Consider the following 14,997-nt stretch of genomic DNA (forward strand, 5'->3'; position numbering starts at 1 on the left):
GAGGAAATACTCGGAACAATAAAAGACGGAAACATATCAACCTCTCATGAAAAGGCTAAGACCGTGATATTTCTGAGAAGACATCTAGATGAAAATCTTACGCATGATTATGCGAGAACCAAAGATCCCTTAGATCTTTGGAAAGCTCTGAGGGAGAGGTTTGATAACCAAAAGAAAACTACTCTCCCCCATGCACTCGATGAGTGGAAAAATCTACGATTTCAAGATTTTGAAAAAGTGGAAACGTACAATTCCGCTATATTGAGAATAGCGGCGCAATTAGTAATTAGATTATTGCGGAAAGCCTGTGTCGGAAGCAGAAATGCTCGAGAAAACTTACCAAACGTTCCACAAAAATCATTATGTTCTACAAGAACAATGTAGAAATTGTGGGTATACGAGGTTCTCTGAACTCGCTGTGGCGCTTATAATAGCGGAGAGAAATAATGAACTCCTCATTAAAAACCACAATGCCCGACCCACGGGAACCAAAGCATTTCCTGAGGTAAATGCAACGGATATAAAAAATCCGGAAAAAGGAAATTATTCCTATCGTGGGCTTGGTCGTGGCCGTGATCACAATCGTGGTTTTGGTCGTGGTTATCGATTTAACCGCAACCATGACCATGAAAGGAGTAACAACCCAAGAGGAAGGGGATCCAACACATGGAATCGATCTGATCGGGTAAAAGGAAAAGAAACCCAAGAAAACCCTACTCATAAAAATGAGAACGTCTGTTACAGATGTGGATCGAAGGGACACTGGTCTCAAGTATGTCGAACTCCTCGGCATCTATGCCAATTGTACCAAGAATCTATTAAAGGCAAGGCAAAGGAAGTAAATCTCAATGAACACCTTGTGGGTACAACATCGACATACCTCGAATCCTCTGACTTTATGGGAGATTTCAACGAGGCCACTCATCAAAATAATTGAAGTGCTTGTACTGATCAAGCTTAATAATGCCTAGTGATGCCATAAAATATTATGTATTTCACTTTCAAAATAATATTGTATTTTCTGTTATTTTGGGAGTATCATGCTTTTCACATTCCTTACGTTTTCTAGGAAGTTTATCCTTTGAACCAATAGGTCTACCGCGCTTTAAACGTGTTCCTGATTCACGTGTATCAACTGCCGTTCCACCATTTTGTGGTATTTCAATACGAGCAGGAGTATTTGCAGCGGGTATATGTGATTTAGTTACCATTTTGGTATCAGCAAATGCATCAGGTAGCTGATTTGCTATATTTTGTAAATGCATGATACGTCGAACTTCTAGTTCTGACTGTTTCGTAGGAGGATCAAGGTGTAATAACGATGGTACACTCCATTTGATCTCTTTTCCTACTTGTTTATTGTCTCCCCCTAGAGTTGGGAATTCTTTCTCATTGAAATGACAATCGGCAAATCGTGCCGTAAACACATCACCAGTTTGTGGTTCTAGGTATCTTATTATTGATGGAGAATCATAGCCAATATATATTCCCAACCGTCTTTGTGGTCCCATCTTTGTACGTTACGGTGGTGCTATTGGCTATGATTCTCCATCAATAATAAGATACCTAGAACCACAAACTGGTGATGTGTTTACGGCACGATTTGCCGATTGTCATTTCAATGAGAAAGAATTCCCAACTCTAGGGGGAGACAATAAACAAGTAGGAAAAGAGATCAAATGGAGTGTACCATCGTTATTACACCTTGATCCTCCTACGAAACAGTCAGAACTAGAAGTTCGATGTATCATGCATTTACAAAATATAGCAAATCAGCTACCTGATGCATTTGCTGATACCAAAATGGTAACTAAATCACATATACCCGCTGCAAATACTCCTGCTCGTATTGAAATACCACAAAATGGTGGAACGGCAGTTGATACACGTGAATCAGGAACACGTTTAAAGCGCGGTAGACCTATTGGTTCAAAGGATAAACTTCCTAGAAAACGTAAGGAATGTGAAAAGCATGATACTCCCAAAATAACAGAAAATATTTTGGACGAAGAAAATTGTGAATCTAATGACAATATAAAGCATCTTTAATCTGAAGGAAATCATGAGATTTCTATCAATTACATCCATAATGGAAAGATATGGAGACGAAATGAGATGGATGATATTGATGACGTTTTCTCATACCTTTTAGCAAAGGAAATAAATGAAGAAAACGAAGATCCAGAACCAAAGTCTGTATATGAATGTCAAAAGAGACATGACTGGATAAAATGGAAAGATGCGATTCAAGTCGAATTAGATTCGCTTAACAAACGAAATGTATTCGGACTTATTGTGCTCACACCCAAAGATGTAAAACCAGTTGGGTACAAATGGGTGTTTGTCCGAAAAAGAAATGAGAAAAACGAGATTACAAGATACAAAGCTCGTCTTGTAGCCCAAGGTTTCTCTCAAAGGCCAGGAATTGATTATGAGGAAACTTATTCTCCTGTCATGGACGCAGTCACATTTAGATTCCTGATGAGCCTAGCGGCCAATGAAAATTTAGAAATGCGTCTCATGGATGTCGTTACGGCATATTTATATGGATCATTAGATACTGATATCTATATGAGAATCCCAGATGGATTTAAAATGCCAGAAATGTTAAGTTCCAAACCTAAAGAGTTATGTGCAATAAAATTGCAAAGATCATTATATGGGTTAAAACAATCTGGACGAATGTGGTATAATCGTCTCAGCGAACACTTAACAAAAGAAGGATACACGAATGATCCTATATGCCCTTGTGTTTTCATAAAGAAAACAACATCCGGATTTGTGATAATCGCGGTGTACGTTGATGATTTTAATATTATTGGAACTCAAAACGAAATCCAAAAGGCATCAAACTATCTGAAAGGAGAATTTGAGATGAAAGATCTCGGGCAGACAAAATATTGTCTAGGATTACAAATTGAGCATTCTCAAAATGGTATATTTGTACACCAGTCTACATATACCAAACGAGTATTGAAACGCTTTAACATGGATAAAGCAACTCCTCTTAGCATCCCGATGGTTGTTAGATCACTTGATGTTGAAAATGATCCGTTTCGACCATTTGAGGAAAATGAAGAAATACTTGGTCCTGAAACTCTATATTTAAGTGCAATTGGAGCTCTTATGTATCTTGCAAATTGTACTCAACCTGACATATCTTTTGTCATTAATCGTTTAGCGAGATTCAGTTCGTCTCCTACACGAAGACATTAGAATGGAATTAAACATGTATTTCGTTACCTTCAAGGAACAACTGATTTAGGCTTGTTTTATCCTAAAAGTTCAAAAGGTCAAATGATTGGTTTTGCGGATGCAGGTTATTTGTCAGATCCACACAAAGCTCGATCCCAGACAGGATATGTTTTTACAATTGGAGGCACCGCCATATCTTGGCGTTCTCAGAAGCAGACACTTGTTGCTACTTCTTCAAATCACGCTGAGATCATTGCACTCGATGAAGCAAGTAGAGAATGTGTATGGCTAAGATCAATAAGCGACGCATCTGTTCAAGCAGTGGGATTGGCGAAAATACGGAGCCAACTATTCTATATGAAGATAATGCAGCATGTGTTGCTCAAACAAAGGAAGGATATATCAAAAGCGATAGAACCAAACATATACCTCCGAAGTTCTTCTCATACACGCAAGAGCTCGAGAAAAATAAAGAGATTGAAGTAAGATATGTCCAATCATGCGACAATGCAGCTGACCTCTTCACAAAATCACTACCTCGGTATTCAGAAAACATGTCCATAACATTGGAATGCGCCATCAGAAGGATCTATGATTGCTCATTCGAGGGGGAGCTTACGTAGTTGTACTCTTTTTACCTTACTATGGTTTTTTCCATTGAGTTTTTCATGACTAGGTTTTTAACGAGGCACTACGTAATACAAGATGGATGATCAAGGGGGAGTGTTATAAGATAAACATTGAAATGATCATCCACTCCTTTACCAACTCAAGCACTATGATCATCTACTCATCAAGCACTATGATCACCCACTCATTTACCAAATTAAGCATCATCTTTGTTATTTTATGTATTGTCGTTCACTATAAATACCATCACTCATCTCACTCTTTTGATATAACAAAATAAGAAAAAAAGTTTATAATCAAAGAATCATTACATCTCATCTCTCTTCTCCCTCTTTATAATAAATATTCTCTCTTGCATATTTATTGTATATTTTCTTTCTGCGGGGAAAATTTTTCGCCCTTATTTAAATTTCTCGACACTATAAAATCATAAGTTATTTTACAACATTGTTTACATTTTCTTCTAATTAGTGTAAGGAAATGTGTTGATGTTAATTCTCGAAGATTGCAAGTTGTGGGAGGTCCCTTTTATTTCTTAAAACATAATGAATAAAAAACAATGTGAATTATGTATGATATTTGTCGAGAAATGAAGTTGTAAAACAAACAAATTATATGAATCCAAAAAAAAAAATGTATTTAAATCCGCTGAACTAAATTGCATCTATAGTCTGTTAGATTCATTTCCTTGATGAAGAGCATACTGAAAAAGGTCACATCCTCACGTGCATCGCACAAACCATAGAGGAGCCAAATCGATTTTGACTGAGTATGATCGCACTCACATGGTATACACACTGTGCATTTGCATCAATCAGCAAATTATCCCTATCGGTTAACAGTGTCCGGTTCAGCCGAAGGCATGTAATTAGTCCTCAATTTACAGGCCCATCAAAAAGCCTCTGTACAAGAGAAAAACTTTGGGCTTCAATATTTAATTTAGGCCCGAGCATTTAATCCGGACCTAAAAACCCAAACCGGAACAAACCCTAAAAATTGATTCGGGTCGGGTATGTATATACCACTGGATCTTGTTGCGGAGGATCCGCTGATTTTGGACATTTAACCAAACCGAACCCGAGACCTGATAGGGTATACGATAAAATCTATACTATTTTTTTTTTTTTAAAAGCAAATCTATACGAAGTAAATTTTTGTAATGGAGCTCTCACATCAAAAGTTAGAGTGGTTAATATCGTTTATACCATTAATGAATATAAATAATTTTTTGTAACGGAGCTCTCACGTCAAAAGTTAAAGTGGTTAAATATCGTTTATACCCTTAAATAATAAAATATATAAATTATCTATAAAAATAAAAACGAATTTTAATATTTTTATTAGATAAATAATTAAAACTAATAATAATAAGAATTATCTAAAACCTAAAAATCGATTTTAAAATAAAAAGATAAGTCATATATATACTGTGTTGTTATCTTAAATAATATACTGTTTTATTTTTTAGGAATGAATATAATGTACGAAATATTTTTTTTAAAACTTATACGTAAAATATCTCAAATGGAAAAATATATATAATAATTTGTTAGAACACGTAAATAATTAATCATTATAATCTTTGAAATAGTAATGCTTGTATTAATAAGTAACTATAAAATGTTTAAGCCTGCATGAGAAGGTAAAGTTTTGGGTCTGGATTTTTGGGTATAGTTTTGGGGTTTGAGTAAAATTTTAGTTTTTTTTAAATATAATTCGGGTAATCAGATAAAATTTTGGATATTTCTGAGTCTTTGAATCAAATTTTAGATAAAATATTGAGTATTTTTGGAGCATTTAAATCTTTTGGATATTTTTTTTAGATCTTCAAATATTTTCGAATTTTAGATATTTTAAAAGTTTCAGATCCTAAATACTCTAAACCGGCCCAAAATTAGTGAATTTTACCCGAAAATAGATTCAAATAACTTGAAACCAACTCCAAATCTTAAGGAACAAAAAAATTAACGGGAAATAGCAGTTTCTAAACAACTAGATCCAAACCGACCCAGAACAAAAAAAAATTCAAATTATCCTATTAGGTTCTGATATGAAAGAACCGAAGAACCCGAACCCACAAAACCCGACCCAAATTCGACCACCCGAACCTAATTTATTTCTCCAAACCGGCGCCTTTTTTAATTTAGGGAAAAAAAAAAAATCAAAAACTCTATTTCCTCCGCGTTGTTTCGAAGCTGAAACAGATAAATAAATAAATAAATAATTATTTGATCAAAATAAATAAATAAATAAATAATTGAAGCGTTTCTGGAAATTCGAAAATCGAGAACCACCGCCATAGATCCCCTACCTATCTCTCTCTCACTCCGCCTCTCTTCGTCGCCGAAGCATTAGGGGTCTCTTACTATTGAGCAATGAAGAAAGGAGCGAAGAGAAAGGGAGCTTCAAAGGCAGGCCGCAAAGGCCCTGCTGTTGACGAGAGTCAGAAGAACGATGAGGTGGTTGCCGAGTCTCTCGAGGAGACTCAACAGCCTAAGGAAGACGTCGTCGAAGAGAACGGGGAAGCGGAAACCTGGTCGTCCTCGTGGTGGTAAGCGAAAGAGAGCCACGAAGAAGGAAGTTGATGCGAAGGACGAGAAGAAACGTGCTCCGAGAGCTAAGAAAGCACGAGTGGCTAAACCACAGGAAGAGCCTGAGTACTTCGAGGACGAGCGTAATCTGGTAATAAGATTAATCGCTTGATTATATGCAATCATGATTTGGTTACAATAGGGATTTGTTCATTTGTTGTTGGTTTAATCTCGTTGAGTACATTTGTATACTGCTTATGGCATGTCACTTTTAGTTACTGGAGGGAGAGTTGTCAATGGAATGGTGTGGGAAGATTTCAATATTGTAATTTCTAATCAAATATTTGCGTTTGTTTTTGTGTTTTTTTTTTTTTTTTTTCAGGAGGGTTTGTGGAAAGCAGCATTTCCTGTGGGAACGGAGGTATATTGTTTTGAGGAATTTGGATTCTATATTGGAGTTATTGTCTAAATTGATATTTTTTTGCTTATGGTTGTTAATTTGTGGTGGCAGTGGGACCAGTTGGATGCACTTTATGAATATAATTGGGATTTCAAGCATCTTGAAGTAAGTTGATTTTGTTACATTGTCCATTTTTTTTTTTTGCTGTTGCGTTCACAAGTTCTTGAGGGTTGAAGAGACTCTGATATTTATGTTTTTTTTCATCTGTATGTTAGGAAGCATTGGAGGAAGGTGGATTCCTCTTTGGGAAGAAAGTCTTTCTTTTCGGCTGTACAGAACGTAAGCTGTTTCTCTTGCCCTTTTTTTCTTCTTGTTTTGATTATTGATAGTTGGAGCTGTTTAATCCTGTTTAAAACATAGTAAGCAATTGTGGTTCTTTCTGTTTTGTGGAAAGTTTCTATCAGACAATGGAGAATGTACTCTGTTTCTTTCTGTAACATTCACTTCTAGTTTTCGTTGAAGTTTTTTATTTCATTGTTACAGCCCAGTTAGTCCCCTTCAAAGGCGCAAACAAGATTCTCCATGTCCCAGCAGTTGTTGCTGTAAGTTTTTGTTTGAAACCTCTATCAACGGTTCCTTGTTATCGTTGATCTCTGGATTCAGTATTAGATATCATTTCTCATTGTGAAATTTCTCCATTCTATATTTGCAGGTTGAATCACCCTTTCCACCTTCTGATAAGATAGGAATCGCGTCGGTTCAGAGGGAAGTGGAGGAAATCATTCCAATGAAGACGATGAAAATGGACTGGCTTCCTTACATTCCGCTTGAGAACAGGTACTTGCATCTGTGAGATGGGCTAGAACAATGAGAAGAGAAACGCAGATTACGTCTCGTGCTATTCTTGCTTCTGATGTCTACCAGCATTTGCTAATTACCTTTTATTTGTTCTTCCTGCAGAGGTAGACAAGTTGATAGGATGAACTTTCAAATTTTTGTCTTGGGCTGTACGCGGAGGAGGTAAATAACATGTGTTTGTCTTCTATTGTCACTTAGTATCAGATGACTAGAAGTTAAAAGATCGATGTTTGCTATGAAGGGATTTGGAGTTACATTACTCATGAAATTGAAATTAGAACATGATTAATGCTACTTTGTTAGCGTGGCATCATTTGTTCCCTAATTTCTGCCTAGTAATTTTTTGGTAGGGTGCAGACTTTTATGTTTTATGTATGGGTTTTTGGCATTGCAGATCTGTATCCTCATACAGATAGTATTGTTTGAATCTACCAGTTCTAGTGGACTGAATTTGGCTTTATACTATCTGCAGAGCTGCTCTGAGACATATGAAGGAAGATCTCGTTAAGAAGTACGAGTATTGCCTTCCTTGTGAGTTATATTCCTCTCTACCATTACTTGTTAAAATCTGCAGATTGAAAACCATTTATTTTACATGGCAGGCTATAAATTTTATTTCTGTTATGTACGTGGTAAGCGGCAACAAAATCAAATCTCTTTTTTTTTTTCTTTTTGCTTTATAGATTTCTACCAGCCATTTAAGGAAGATGAACTTGAACAGAGTACTGAGGTCCAGATAATGTTCCCCTCTGAACCGCCGGTAAGTCTTTTTGCATGTAATGAAGTGGCAGTCTACGTAAAACGGCTAGGAAGGGGCTCATTGTTTTGGGTATTTTTTAATAGTTGATGTTCTGTTTGTGCAGGTTGTATGTGAGTTTGACTGGGAGTTTGACGAACTTGAGGTATTCCTTTGGCTTTTATTAATCGATGAAACTTGAAAATTACTTCTTCATTTGGTACAAGACGTTTTCATTTTTTCACTGCTCCTTCTTTGTGTGTTCTGTCATTCACTGTATGGCTTTTTGTGCTCCTATCTCAGGAATTTGTTGATAAGCTGATAGAAGAGGAAGCCTTACCTGCGGATCAAAAGGATGAGTTCAAAGTGAGTGGAGCTGCGTAACCCAATAGTCAGTTCATGCCGGTTGATGATTTTTCTAAGTTCTTTTGATTTGAATTTTCTCAGGAATATGTCAAAGTGCAAGTTCGAGCTGCAAAGAAAGCTAACCGAGAGGTAAACCTTAACCCAACCAAGATGAATGATATATCTGAGCTCCATTTAGTGAAACTGTTAGCTTACGGTATCATCCTTCTAGGCCAAAGATGCTCGAAGGAAGGCAATAGAAGAAATGAGCGAAGAGACTAAGCAAGCCTTTCAAAGCATGAAGTTCTACAAATTCTATCCACTGCCTTCATCGGAAACACCAGACGTCTCTGGCGTCAAGGTAAGAACAAAAGAAAAGGAAAAAACCAGCCTTCTTCAATTAGTTTAATCCGGTTTTCAGTTAGTTATATGAAAGTCTTGTTTGCTTGTTTTACCCTTTTTGCAGTCGCCGTTCATCAACCGATACTATGGAAAGGCTGATCAAGTCCTTTGATCCAGAATAGTTTTCTTGGCAGCTTCAGCAGAAATCGAACTTAGATTTAAATCACAGGTGCTCTCAGAAACTCTTTGAGCTTTATTTGTAGTTAAAAAGCCAAGTTTGAACGACGAAGTGTATTTTTGTTCATCTATGAGTGTATTCTACCCCAGAAATACTAGATCTTTGAAGCGTCACAGGAATCATTTTTTTTTTCTCGGTGGAAATTTTGAGACAGCTATTTATAATTCTACTTTCTTAATTTGCAATGCATTCTCAAATTATTATTATTATTATTATTATAGAAGATTTATATTAGTATATATCGTAAGAAATCGGAGTGTTTTAATGGTTTTCCAGCTACTTGTCAAATATCGACAATAACAAATAGCTATTATTTTGGTGGACCTGATACTGATAGTATTAGGAAGCATATAATACAAACAAGGAAGAATAGCTTTTGGCATCTTTCATTTTATGAATAGAGAAAATGACATTCTAAAAATGACCAAATGAATTGACCCCTCAAGATTTTATGTTCATATTTATTGATTTTATCCTATTCACTAATGAACTTTTTTATTATAAAATTTATTTATCTGGGTGGAATCCTAGGTAAAAGGTATTTTACTCAAAAAGGTCAAAGATTTTAAATACTTTTGATAAATGTTTTGCTACTTAATTGATTAAAGTAAAACAAAGTAAATATAGCTAAATCATTTGATAATATATGTGAATAGACAAAAGAGTAACATGTTGGTACGTAAGAATTGTATAATGACACACCACGTTCTTGTCTCACCGCCCCGTTTTAGAACGGCGTTACACACTTGTACTCTCTCTGTCACGTATGGAGTGCATGTGAAGAAGGTAGCTTGGTGCGATTTTTTTTAAGAAAAGAAAAAGAGACAGAGAGAGACACTCAACGACATGCCATTGTCTTGTCCAGTCTGTTTTCTACTTATCTGCAAACTAATCATATTCTTTGCCGCTAGTATAATATTTAGCGGATTTTTTCCTTTCCCTCTACTTTCATTTTTTTATTTTTTACAATATATATTTCACCATATTTTTAACAAAACATTTTTTGGTAATACTTTTATCCGGAGTTTTGAATCATCACAAGTATCGTCTCACTATATTTAATCAATATGCAGTAGAATATGTTTCGTAAACTAACATAACAAAGATTATTAGTAGTTATAAGTGATGATAACGACTTGACGCAATTAGTGTAACATTCAGTGTGTCATGTCTACCAAATTTGGAAACCAAGTCAAAGAAAGACTACTAAACTAGGCAATAAAGTACACAAAATTAATTTTATGATTCGAGAAGAGATTTAAACGTGCAACCTAACTGAAATTTAAATAGTGAAATACAATTGTTAATCTATTTTTAGTCAAGCGAAATATATAATCATAATTTAATTCAGACAAATAAAAGGCACGCAATATGTAAAATCTAACGAGAAAACTTAGCTAGTTAAAATAATTAAATGAGAAAACTCATAAAATAATTTTAAAATGTTTGAAACTTTAACTGGAAACAGTTAATTATTGTTTGATTGACATATTAAAATATGTAAAGAAATCTGTTTTTGCTATAATTGCGCTTGGAAAGAAAGACCAAGAATAAAATAAATATAAACTTAAAAATTCGATTTTTTTCTGGGAAACCTCTGCACACTCTCTCTCTATCCTCTCTCTTCACAAACACAAACAGTCTCTCTCTCTCTCTCCCCCCTCAGTTTCCAGATTCTAGGGTTTCCAGTACAGTTATGAACCTCTAGATTCTCGGGGGCCAAATGAGTCATCATCATCCAACTCTCGCTCTCACCTTCACCACTCTCCTCCTCCTCCTCCTCCTCCTCAACGCAAACGCCGTAACCAACGAGGAGCTCCAATCTCTCCTCGAGTTCCGCAAAGGCATCCGCGACGAATCCTCCAACAACCGCATCCAATGGGCCGCTCCAAACTCCCTCACCGACCCCACAACCTGCCTCGACGACTGGCCCGGTATCTCCTGCGACCCGGAAACCGGTTCAGTAATCTCAATCAATCTCGACCGGCTCGGTTTATCCGGGGAGCTCAAATTCCACACGCTCGCCTCTCTCCCCTCTCTCCGCAACTTAACTCTATCCGGTAACCGCTTCTCGGGTCGGGTCGTCCCTTCCTTGGGTAAAATCACCTCCCTCCAGCACTTGGATCTGTCGGATAACGGATTCTACGGACCTATCCCGGATCGGATCTCGGCTCTCTGGGGCCTGAACTACCTCAACCTCTCCGCCAACAAATTCTCCGGCGGGTTTCCGATTGGTTTCGGAAACCTCCAGCAGTTGCGATCTCTCGATTTGCACGGAAACGATGTCTACGGAGACGTCACCGAGATCTTCGCCGAGCTGAGGAACGTCGAGTTCGTTGACTTGAGCTCTAACCGCTTCCACGGCGGCTTATCCTTATCCATCGACAACGTTTCCAGCATCTCCAACACTCTCCGTCATTTGAATCTGAGCCATAATTTACTAAACGGAGGATTCTTCAGCGGCGATTCCATCGGTTTGTTCAAGAATCTCGAGGTTCTTGATTTGGAGAACAACGAGATCAACGGCGAGCTGCCGAGGTTTGGATCGCAGCCTAGCTTGAAGATCTTGAAGCTCGCGCGTAACCAGCTCTTCGGTGCGGTGCCTGGAGAGTTGCTGCAGAGTTCGATTCCGTTGCAGGAGTTGGATCTCAGTAGAAACGGCTTTACAGGTGAAATTGAAAATTACAAACTTTTTTAATACTTTTTTTCGTTTTAATTGTAGTTTAGGTTTATGTAATTAAGAAAAAGAAAAATAAACTCGAGAATATTGTTAATAAATTTTGTATTTGAAATTTTAAAAACGAAACAAAAATTCTAATTTACAACGACGGAGTGTTTGAGCATTGATTTGACTAGCATTTGAGTTATATGCTCTGAACCTTCTGTGTATTTATGGTGTTTTTCTTTATGTAAGTGCAGGATCAATTAGTGAGATCAATTCAACAACTTTAACTCTGTTGAATCTATCCTCCAACGGTTTGTCTGGTGAGCTTCCATCGAGTTTGAAGAGCTGCTTAGTGATAGATCTTAGCGGGAACACGTTCTCTGGTGACGTGTCAGTTGTTGGAAAGTGGGAAGCTACTCCGGAGTTTCTTGATCTGAGCTCAAACAGTTTGTCAGGAGCCTTGCCTAACTTCACTTCCGCGTTTTCAAGATTAACCGTGTTGAATATTAGGAACAACTCCGTCTCCGGTAGCTTACCTTCTCTGTGGGATGATTCAGGAGTTTCTGGATTCTCTGTGATTGATCTCAGCTCAAATAAGTTCAGCGGATCCATTCCGCAAACGTTCTTCACTTTTGGGAGTTTGAGAAGTTTGAATCTTTCTATGAATAACTTGGAAGGTTCAATTCCTTTTCGTGTCAAAGGGGCTAGTGAGCTTCTGGCTTTAACTTCTTATCCTGAGATGGAGTCGCTTGATCTCTCGACGAACTCTTTGACCGGTACGTTGCCAGGGGATATAGGTACAATGGAAAAGATTAAGGTGCTGAATCTCGCTAATAATAAGCTCTCTGGGGAAGTTCCAATCGACCTCAACAAGCTTAGCGGTCTCGAGTATCTTGACTTGTCAAACAACGGTTTCAACGGTCAGCTTCCTGACAAGCTTCCTTCTCAAATGGTGAGGTTTAACGTGTCTTATAACGACTTATCAGGCGTAGTTCCAGAAGGTTTGAGAAGATACCCGCGTTCGTCGTTTTATCCTGGTAACTCTAAGCTGATTCTCCCAGGTGGGACGCCAACGGGTGTGCCTGAGACAAAACGTCGTTCGAAGCGTAGCATAATGATCGCTGTTATCGTTGCTTCACTTGGAGCTGCTGTTATGGTTCTCTTTGTCTTGTTTGCGTATCATCGAACACAGCTCAAGCACTTTCATGGGAGGAATGAGTTTGCTGATCAAGACACGACTAGGGACGCCAAGTCTGGACGCTCTTCTCGTCCCTCTTTTCTCAACTTCAGCTCAAATACTGGACAACATTCATCATCTTTGAGCTTCTCAAACGCTCACTTGCTCACAGCAAATTCAAGGTCCTTATCCGGAATACCCGAACCCGAAATATCTGAGCAGGGTTTACCCCCCACCACATCTGGACGGAGGTCTTCTTCCGGAGGCTCTCCGTTATCCTCCTCACCCCGTTTCAGCGACCAGCCTGTGATGTTAGATGTCTACTCACCGGATAGGTTGGCTGGGGAGCTCTTCTTTTTAGATCTTTCACTGAAACTCACAGCGGAAGAGCTATCCCGAGCTCCTGCAGAAGTTCTAGGTAGAAGCAGCCATGGAACGCTATACAAAGCAACGCTGGACGATGGGCATATGTTGACCGTGAAGTGGTTGAGAGTTGGACTCGTGAAGCATAAGAAGGATTTCCACAAGGAAGCTAAAAAAATCGGCTCTTTGAAACATCCGAACATAGTCCAGTTGCGAGCTTACTATTGGGGTCCGAGAGAACAAGAGAGGCTTCTGCTCTCTGATTACATGGGAGGAGAAAGCTTGGCCATGCATCTATACGGTGAGAACCTCTTATTACACCTTACTCACTTACTCTAAGATCTTGTTTGAGCTAAATGTAATCACCTTTCTATGCAGAGACTACTCCTCGGAGGTATTCACCGATGTCTTTCACACAAAGACTAAAAGTTGCGGTTGAAGTGGCGCAGTGTCTTCTCTACCTACATGATAGAGCAATGCCACATGGGAACTTAAAGCCAACAAACATAATCCTCACAAGTCCTGAGAACACTGTGCGGATAACAGATTACTGTATTCACCGTCTGATGAGTTCATCCGGTGCAGCTGAACAGATACTAAACATGAGTGCACTCGGTTACTCTGCTCCTGAACTTGCCTCAGCTTCCAAACCCGTTCCGACGCTCAAATCCGATGTCTACGCGTTTGGTGTGATTCTCATGGAGCTTTTGACTAGACGTAGCGCGGGTGACATAATCTCTGGCCAATCAGGAGCTGTTGATCTGACGGATTGGGTGAGGCTGTGTGATCAAGAAGGTAGGAGAATGGACTGCATAGACAGAGACATTGCAGGTGGGGAAGAGTTCTCAAAGGCGATGGATGATGCACTTGCTGTAGCAATCATGTGCATTGTCTCTGTAAATGAAAGGCCTAACATCAGACAGGTTCTTGATAAGCTTACCTCAATTTCTTCTCCTTGAGATTTATTTATTTTCTCTGTATATCTCAATGGATATCTATTCATCCCATCATCCCATTTTTTCTTCTTCTTTCTGGTTTTGTGTTTTTAGTAGTTTGATCAGATGATTCAAATTCTCAGGTGTTCTTACATTTCTATTTTGTTGATTAATTTTCCCTTCCTTGTAAAGGTAGATGAAAAACTAATCCCATTTTTTTCTGACACAACATTTGACTTTGGTTATTGATGTTTCTGAGATTTATTCCGAGATTTGGACTATGATTTGTAAGCTACAAGCTTAAGATCCGATGAAAATTTTGCAATGTTCATGTCTTATAAAGTGATCAGCCTACAACAAAAACGACAGTTTAACACAACACAAAATGAGTCATCTCTCGTTAGTTTTTTTTTTTAAACCTGACTTACAAAGCTAACCAAAACCTCTAATCTCTCCATGGCACAAGTTATTTGAGAAAAAAAGTACAACAAGGCACGTAAGAAGAGGTAATCAAAAAATTTCACATGTATCCTAAAATAAGAAAATATCTTACACCTAAACATTATGACAAGACAAGAATTA

At 37.9% G+C, this 14,997-nt stretch overlaps 2 protein-coding genes across 2 annotated transcripts; both read left to right on the forward strand.

Annotated features, from left to right (window-relative positions):
- Positions 1–6,074: 6,074 nt before the first annotated feature.
- On the forward strand, positions 6,075–9,401 carry LOC106331904. Its single transcript, XM_013770342.1, has 14 exons — positions 6,075–6,507; positions 6,739–6,777; positions 6,868–6,921; positions 7,032–7,095; positions 7,300–7,358; positions 7,469–7,593; positions 7,717–7,776; positions 8,087–8,145; positions 8,298–8,374; positions 8,478–8,516; positions 8,654–8,716; positions 8,798–8,845; positions 8,928–9,056; positions 9,162–9,401. Exons 1-14 carry the CDS (start codon positions 6,280–6,282, stop codon positions 9,207–9,209), a joined length of 1,092 nt encoding a protein of 363 aa, XP_013625796.1. The 5' UTR covers positions 6,075–6,279; the 3' UTR covers positions 9,210–9,401.
- A 1,468-nt stretch (positions 9,402–10,869) lies between these two features.
- LOC106335444 (probable inactive receptor kinase At5g10020) lies at positions 10,870–14,660 on the forward strand. Its single transcript, XM_013773965.1, has 3 exons — positions 10,870–11,944; positions 12,195–13,781; positions 13,859–14,660. The coding sequence occupies exons 1-3, from the start codon at positions 10,999–11,001 to the stop codon at positions 14,437–14,439; spliced, it is 3,114 nt and encodes a 1,037-aa protein (XP_013629419.1). The 5' UTR covers positions 10,870–10,998; the 3' UTR covers positions 14,440–14,660.
- Positions 14,661–14,997: the final 337 nt, after the last annotated feature.

The sequence above is a fragment of the Brassica oleracea genome, chromosome C3 (genome assembly GCF_000695525.1).
Source record: "Brassica oleracea var. oleracea cultivar TO1000 chromosome C3, BOL, whole genome shotgun sequence".
Classification (NCBI taxonomy): Eukaryota; Viridiplantae; Streptophyta; class Magnoliopsida; order Brassicales; family Brassicaceae; genus Brassica; species Brassica oleracea.

Bases quoted from the DNA above. Each gene is read 5' to 3' on its own strand.
- LOC106331904 (XM_013770342.1), top strand. From the start codon at position 6,280: ATGAGGTGGTTGCCGAGTCTCTCGAGGAGACTCAACAGCCTAAGGAAG. The intron at 6,508-6,738 runs GTAATAAGATTA...TTTTTTTTTCAG, and splicing joins TCGAGGACGAGCGTAATCTG to GAGGGTTTGTGGAAAGCAGC. The intron at 7,096-7,299 runs GTAAGCTGTTTC...TCATTGTTACAG, and splicing joins TCTTTTCGGCTGTACAGAAC to CCCAGTTAGTCCCCTTCAAA.
- LOC106335444 (XM_013773965.1), top strand. From the start codon at position 10,999: ATGAGTCATCATCATCCAACTCTCGCTCTCACCTTCACCACTCTCCTC. The intron at 11,945-12,194 runs GTGAAATTGAAA...ATGTAAGTGCAG, and splicing joins CAGTAGAAACGGCTTTACAG to GATCAATTAGTGAGATCAAT. The intron at 13,782-13,858 runs GTGAGAACCTCT...CTTTCTATGCAG, and splicing joins CTTGGCCATGCATCTATACG to AGACTACTCCTCGGAGGTAT.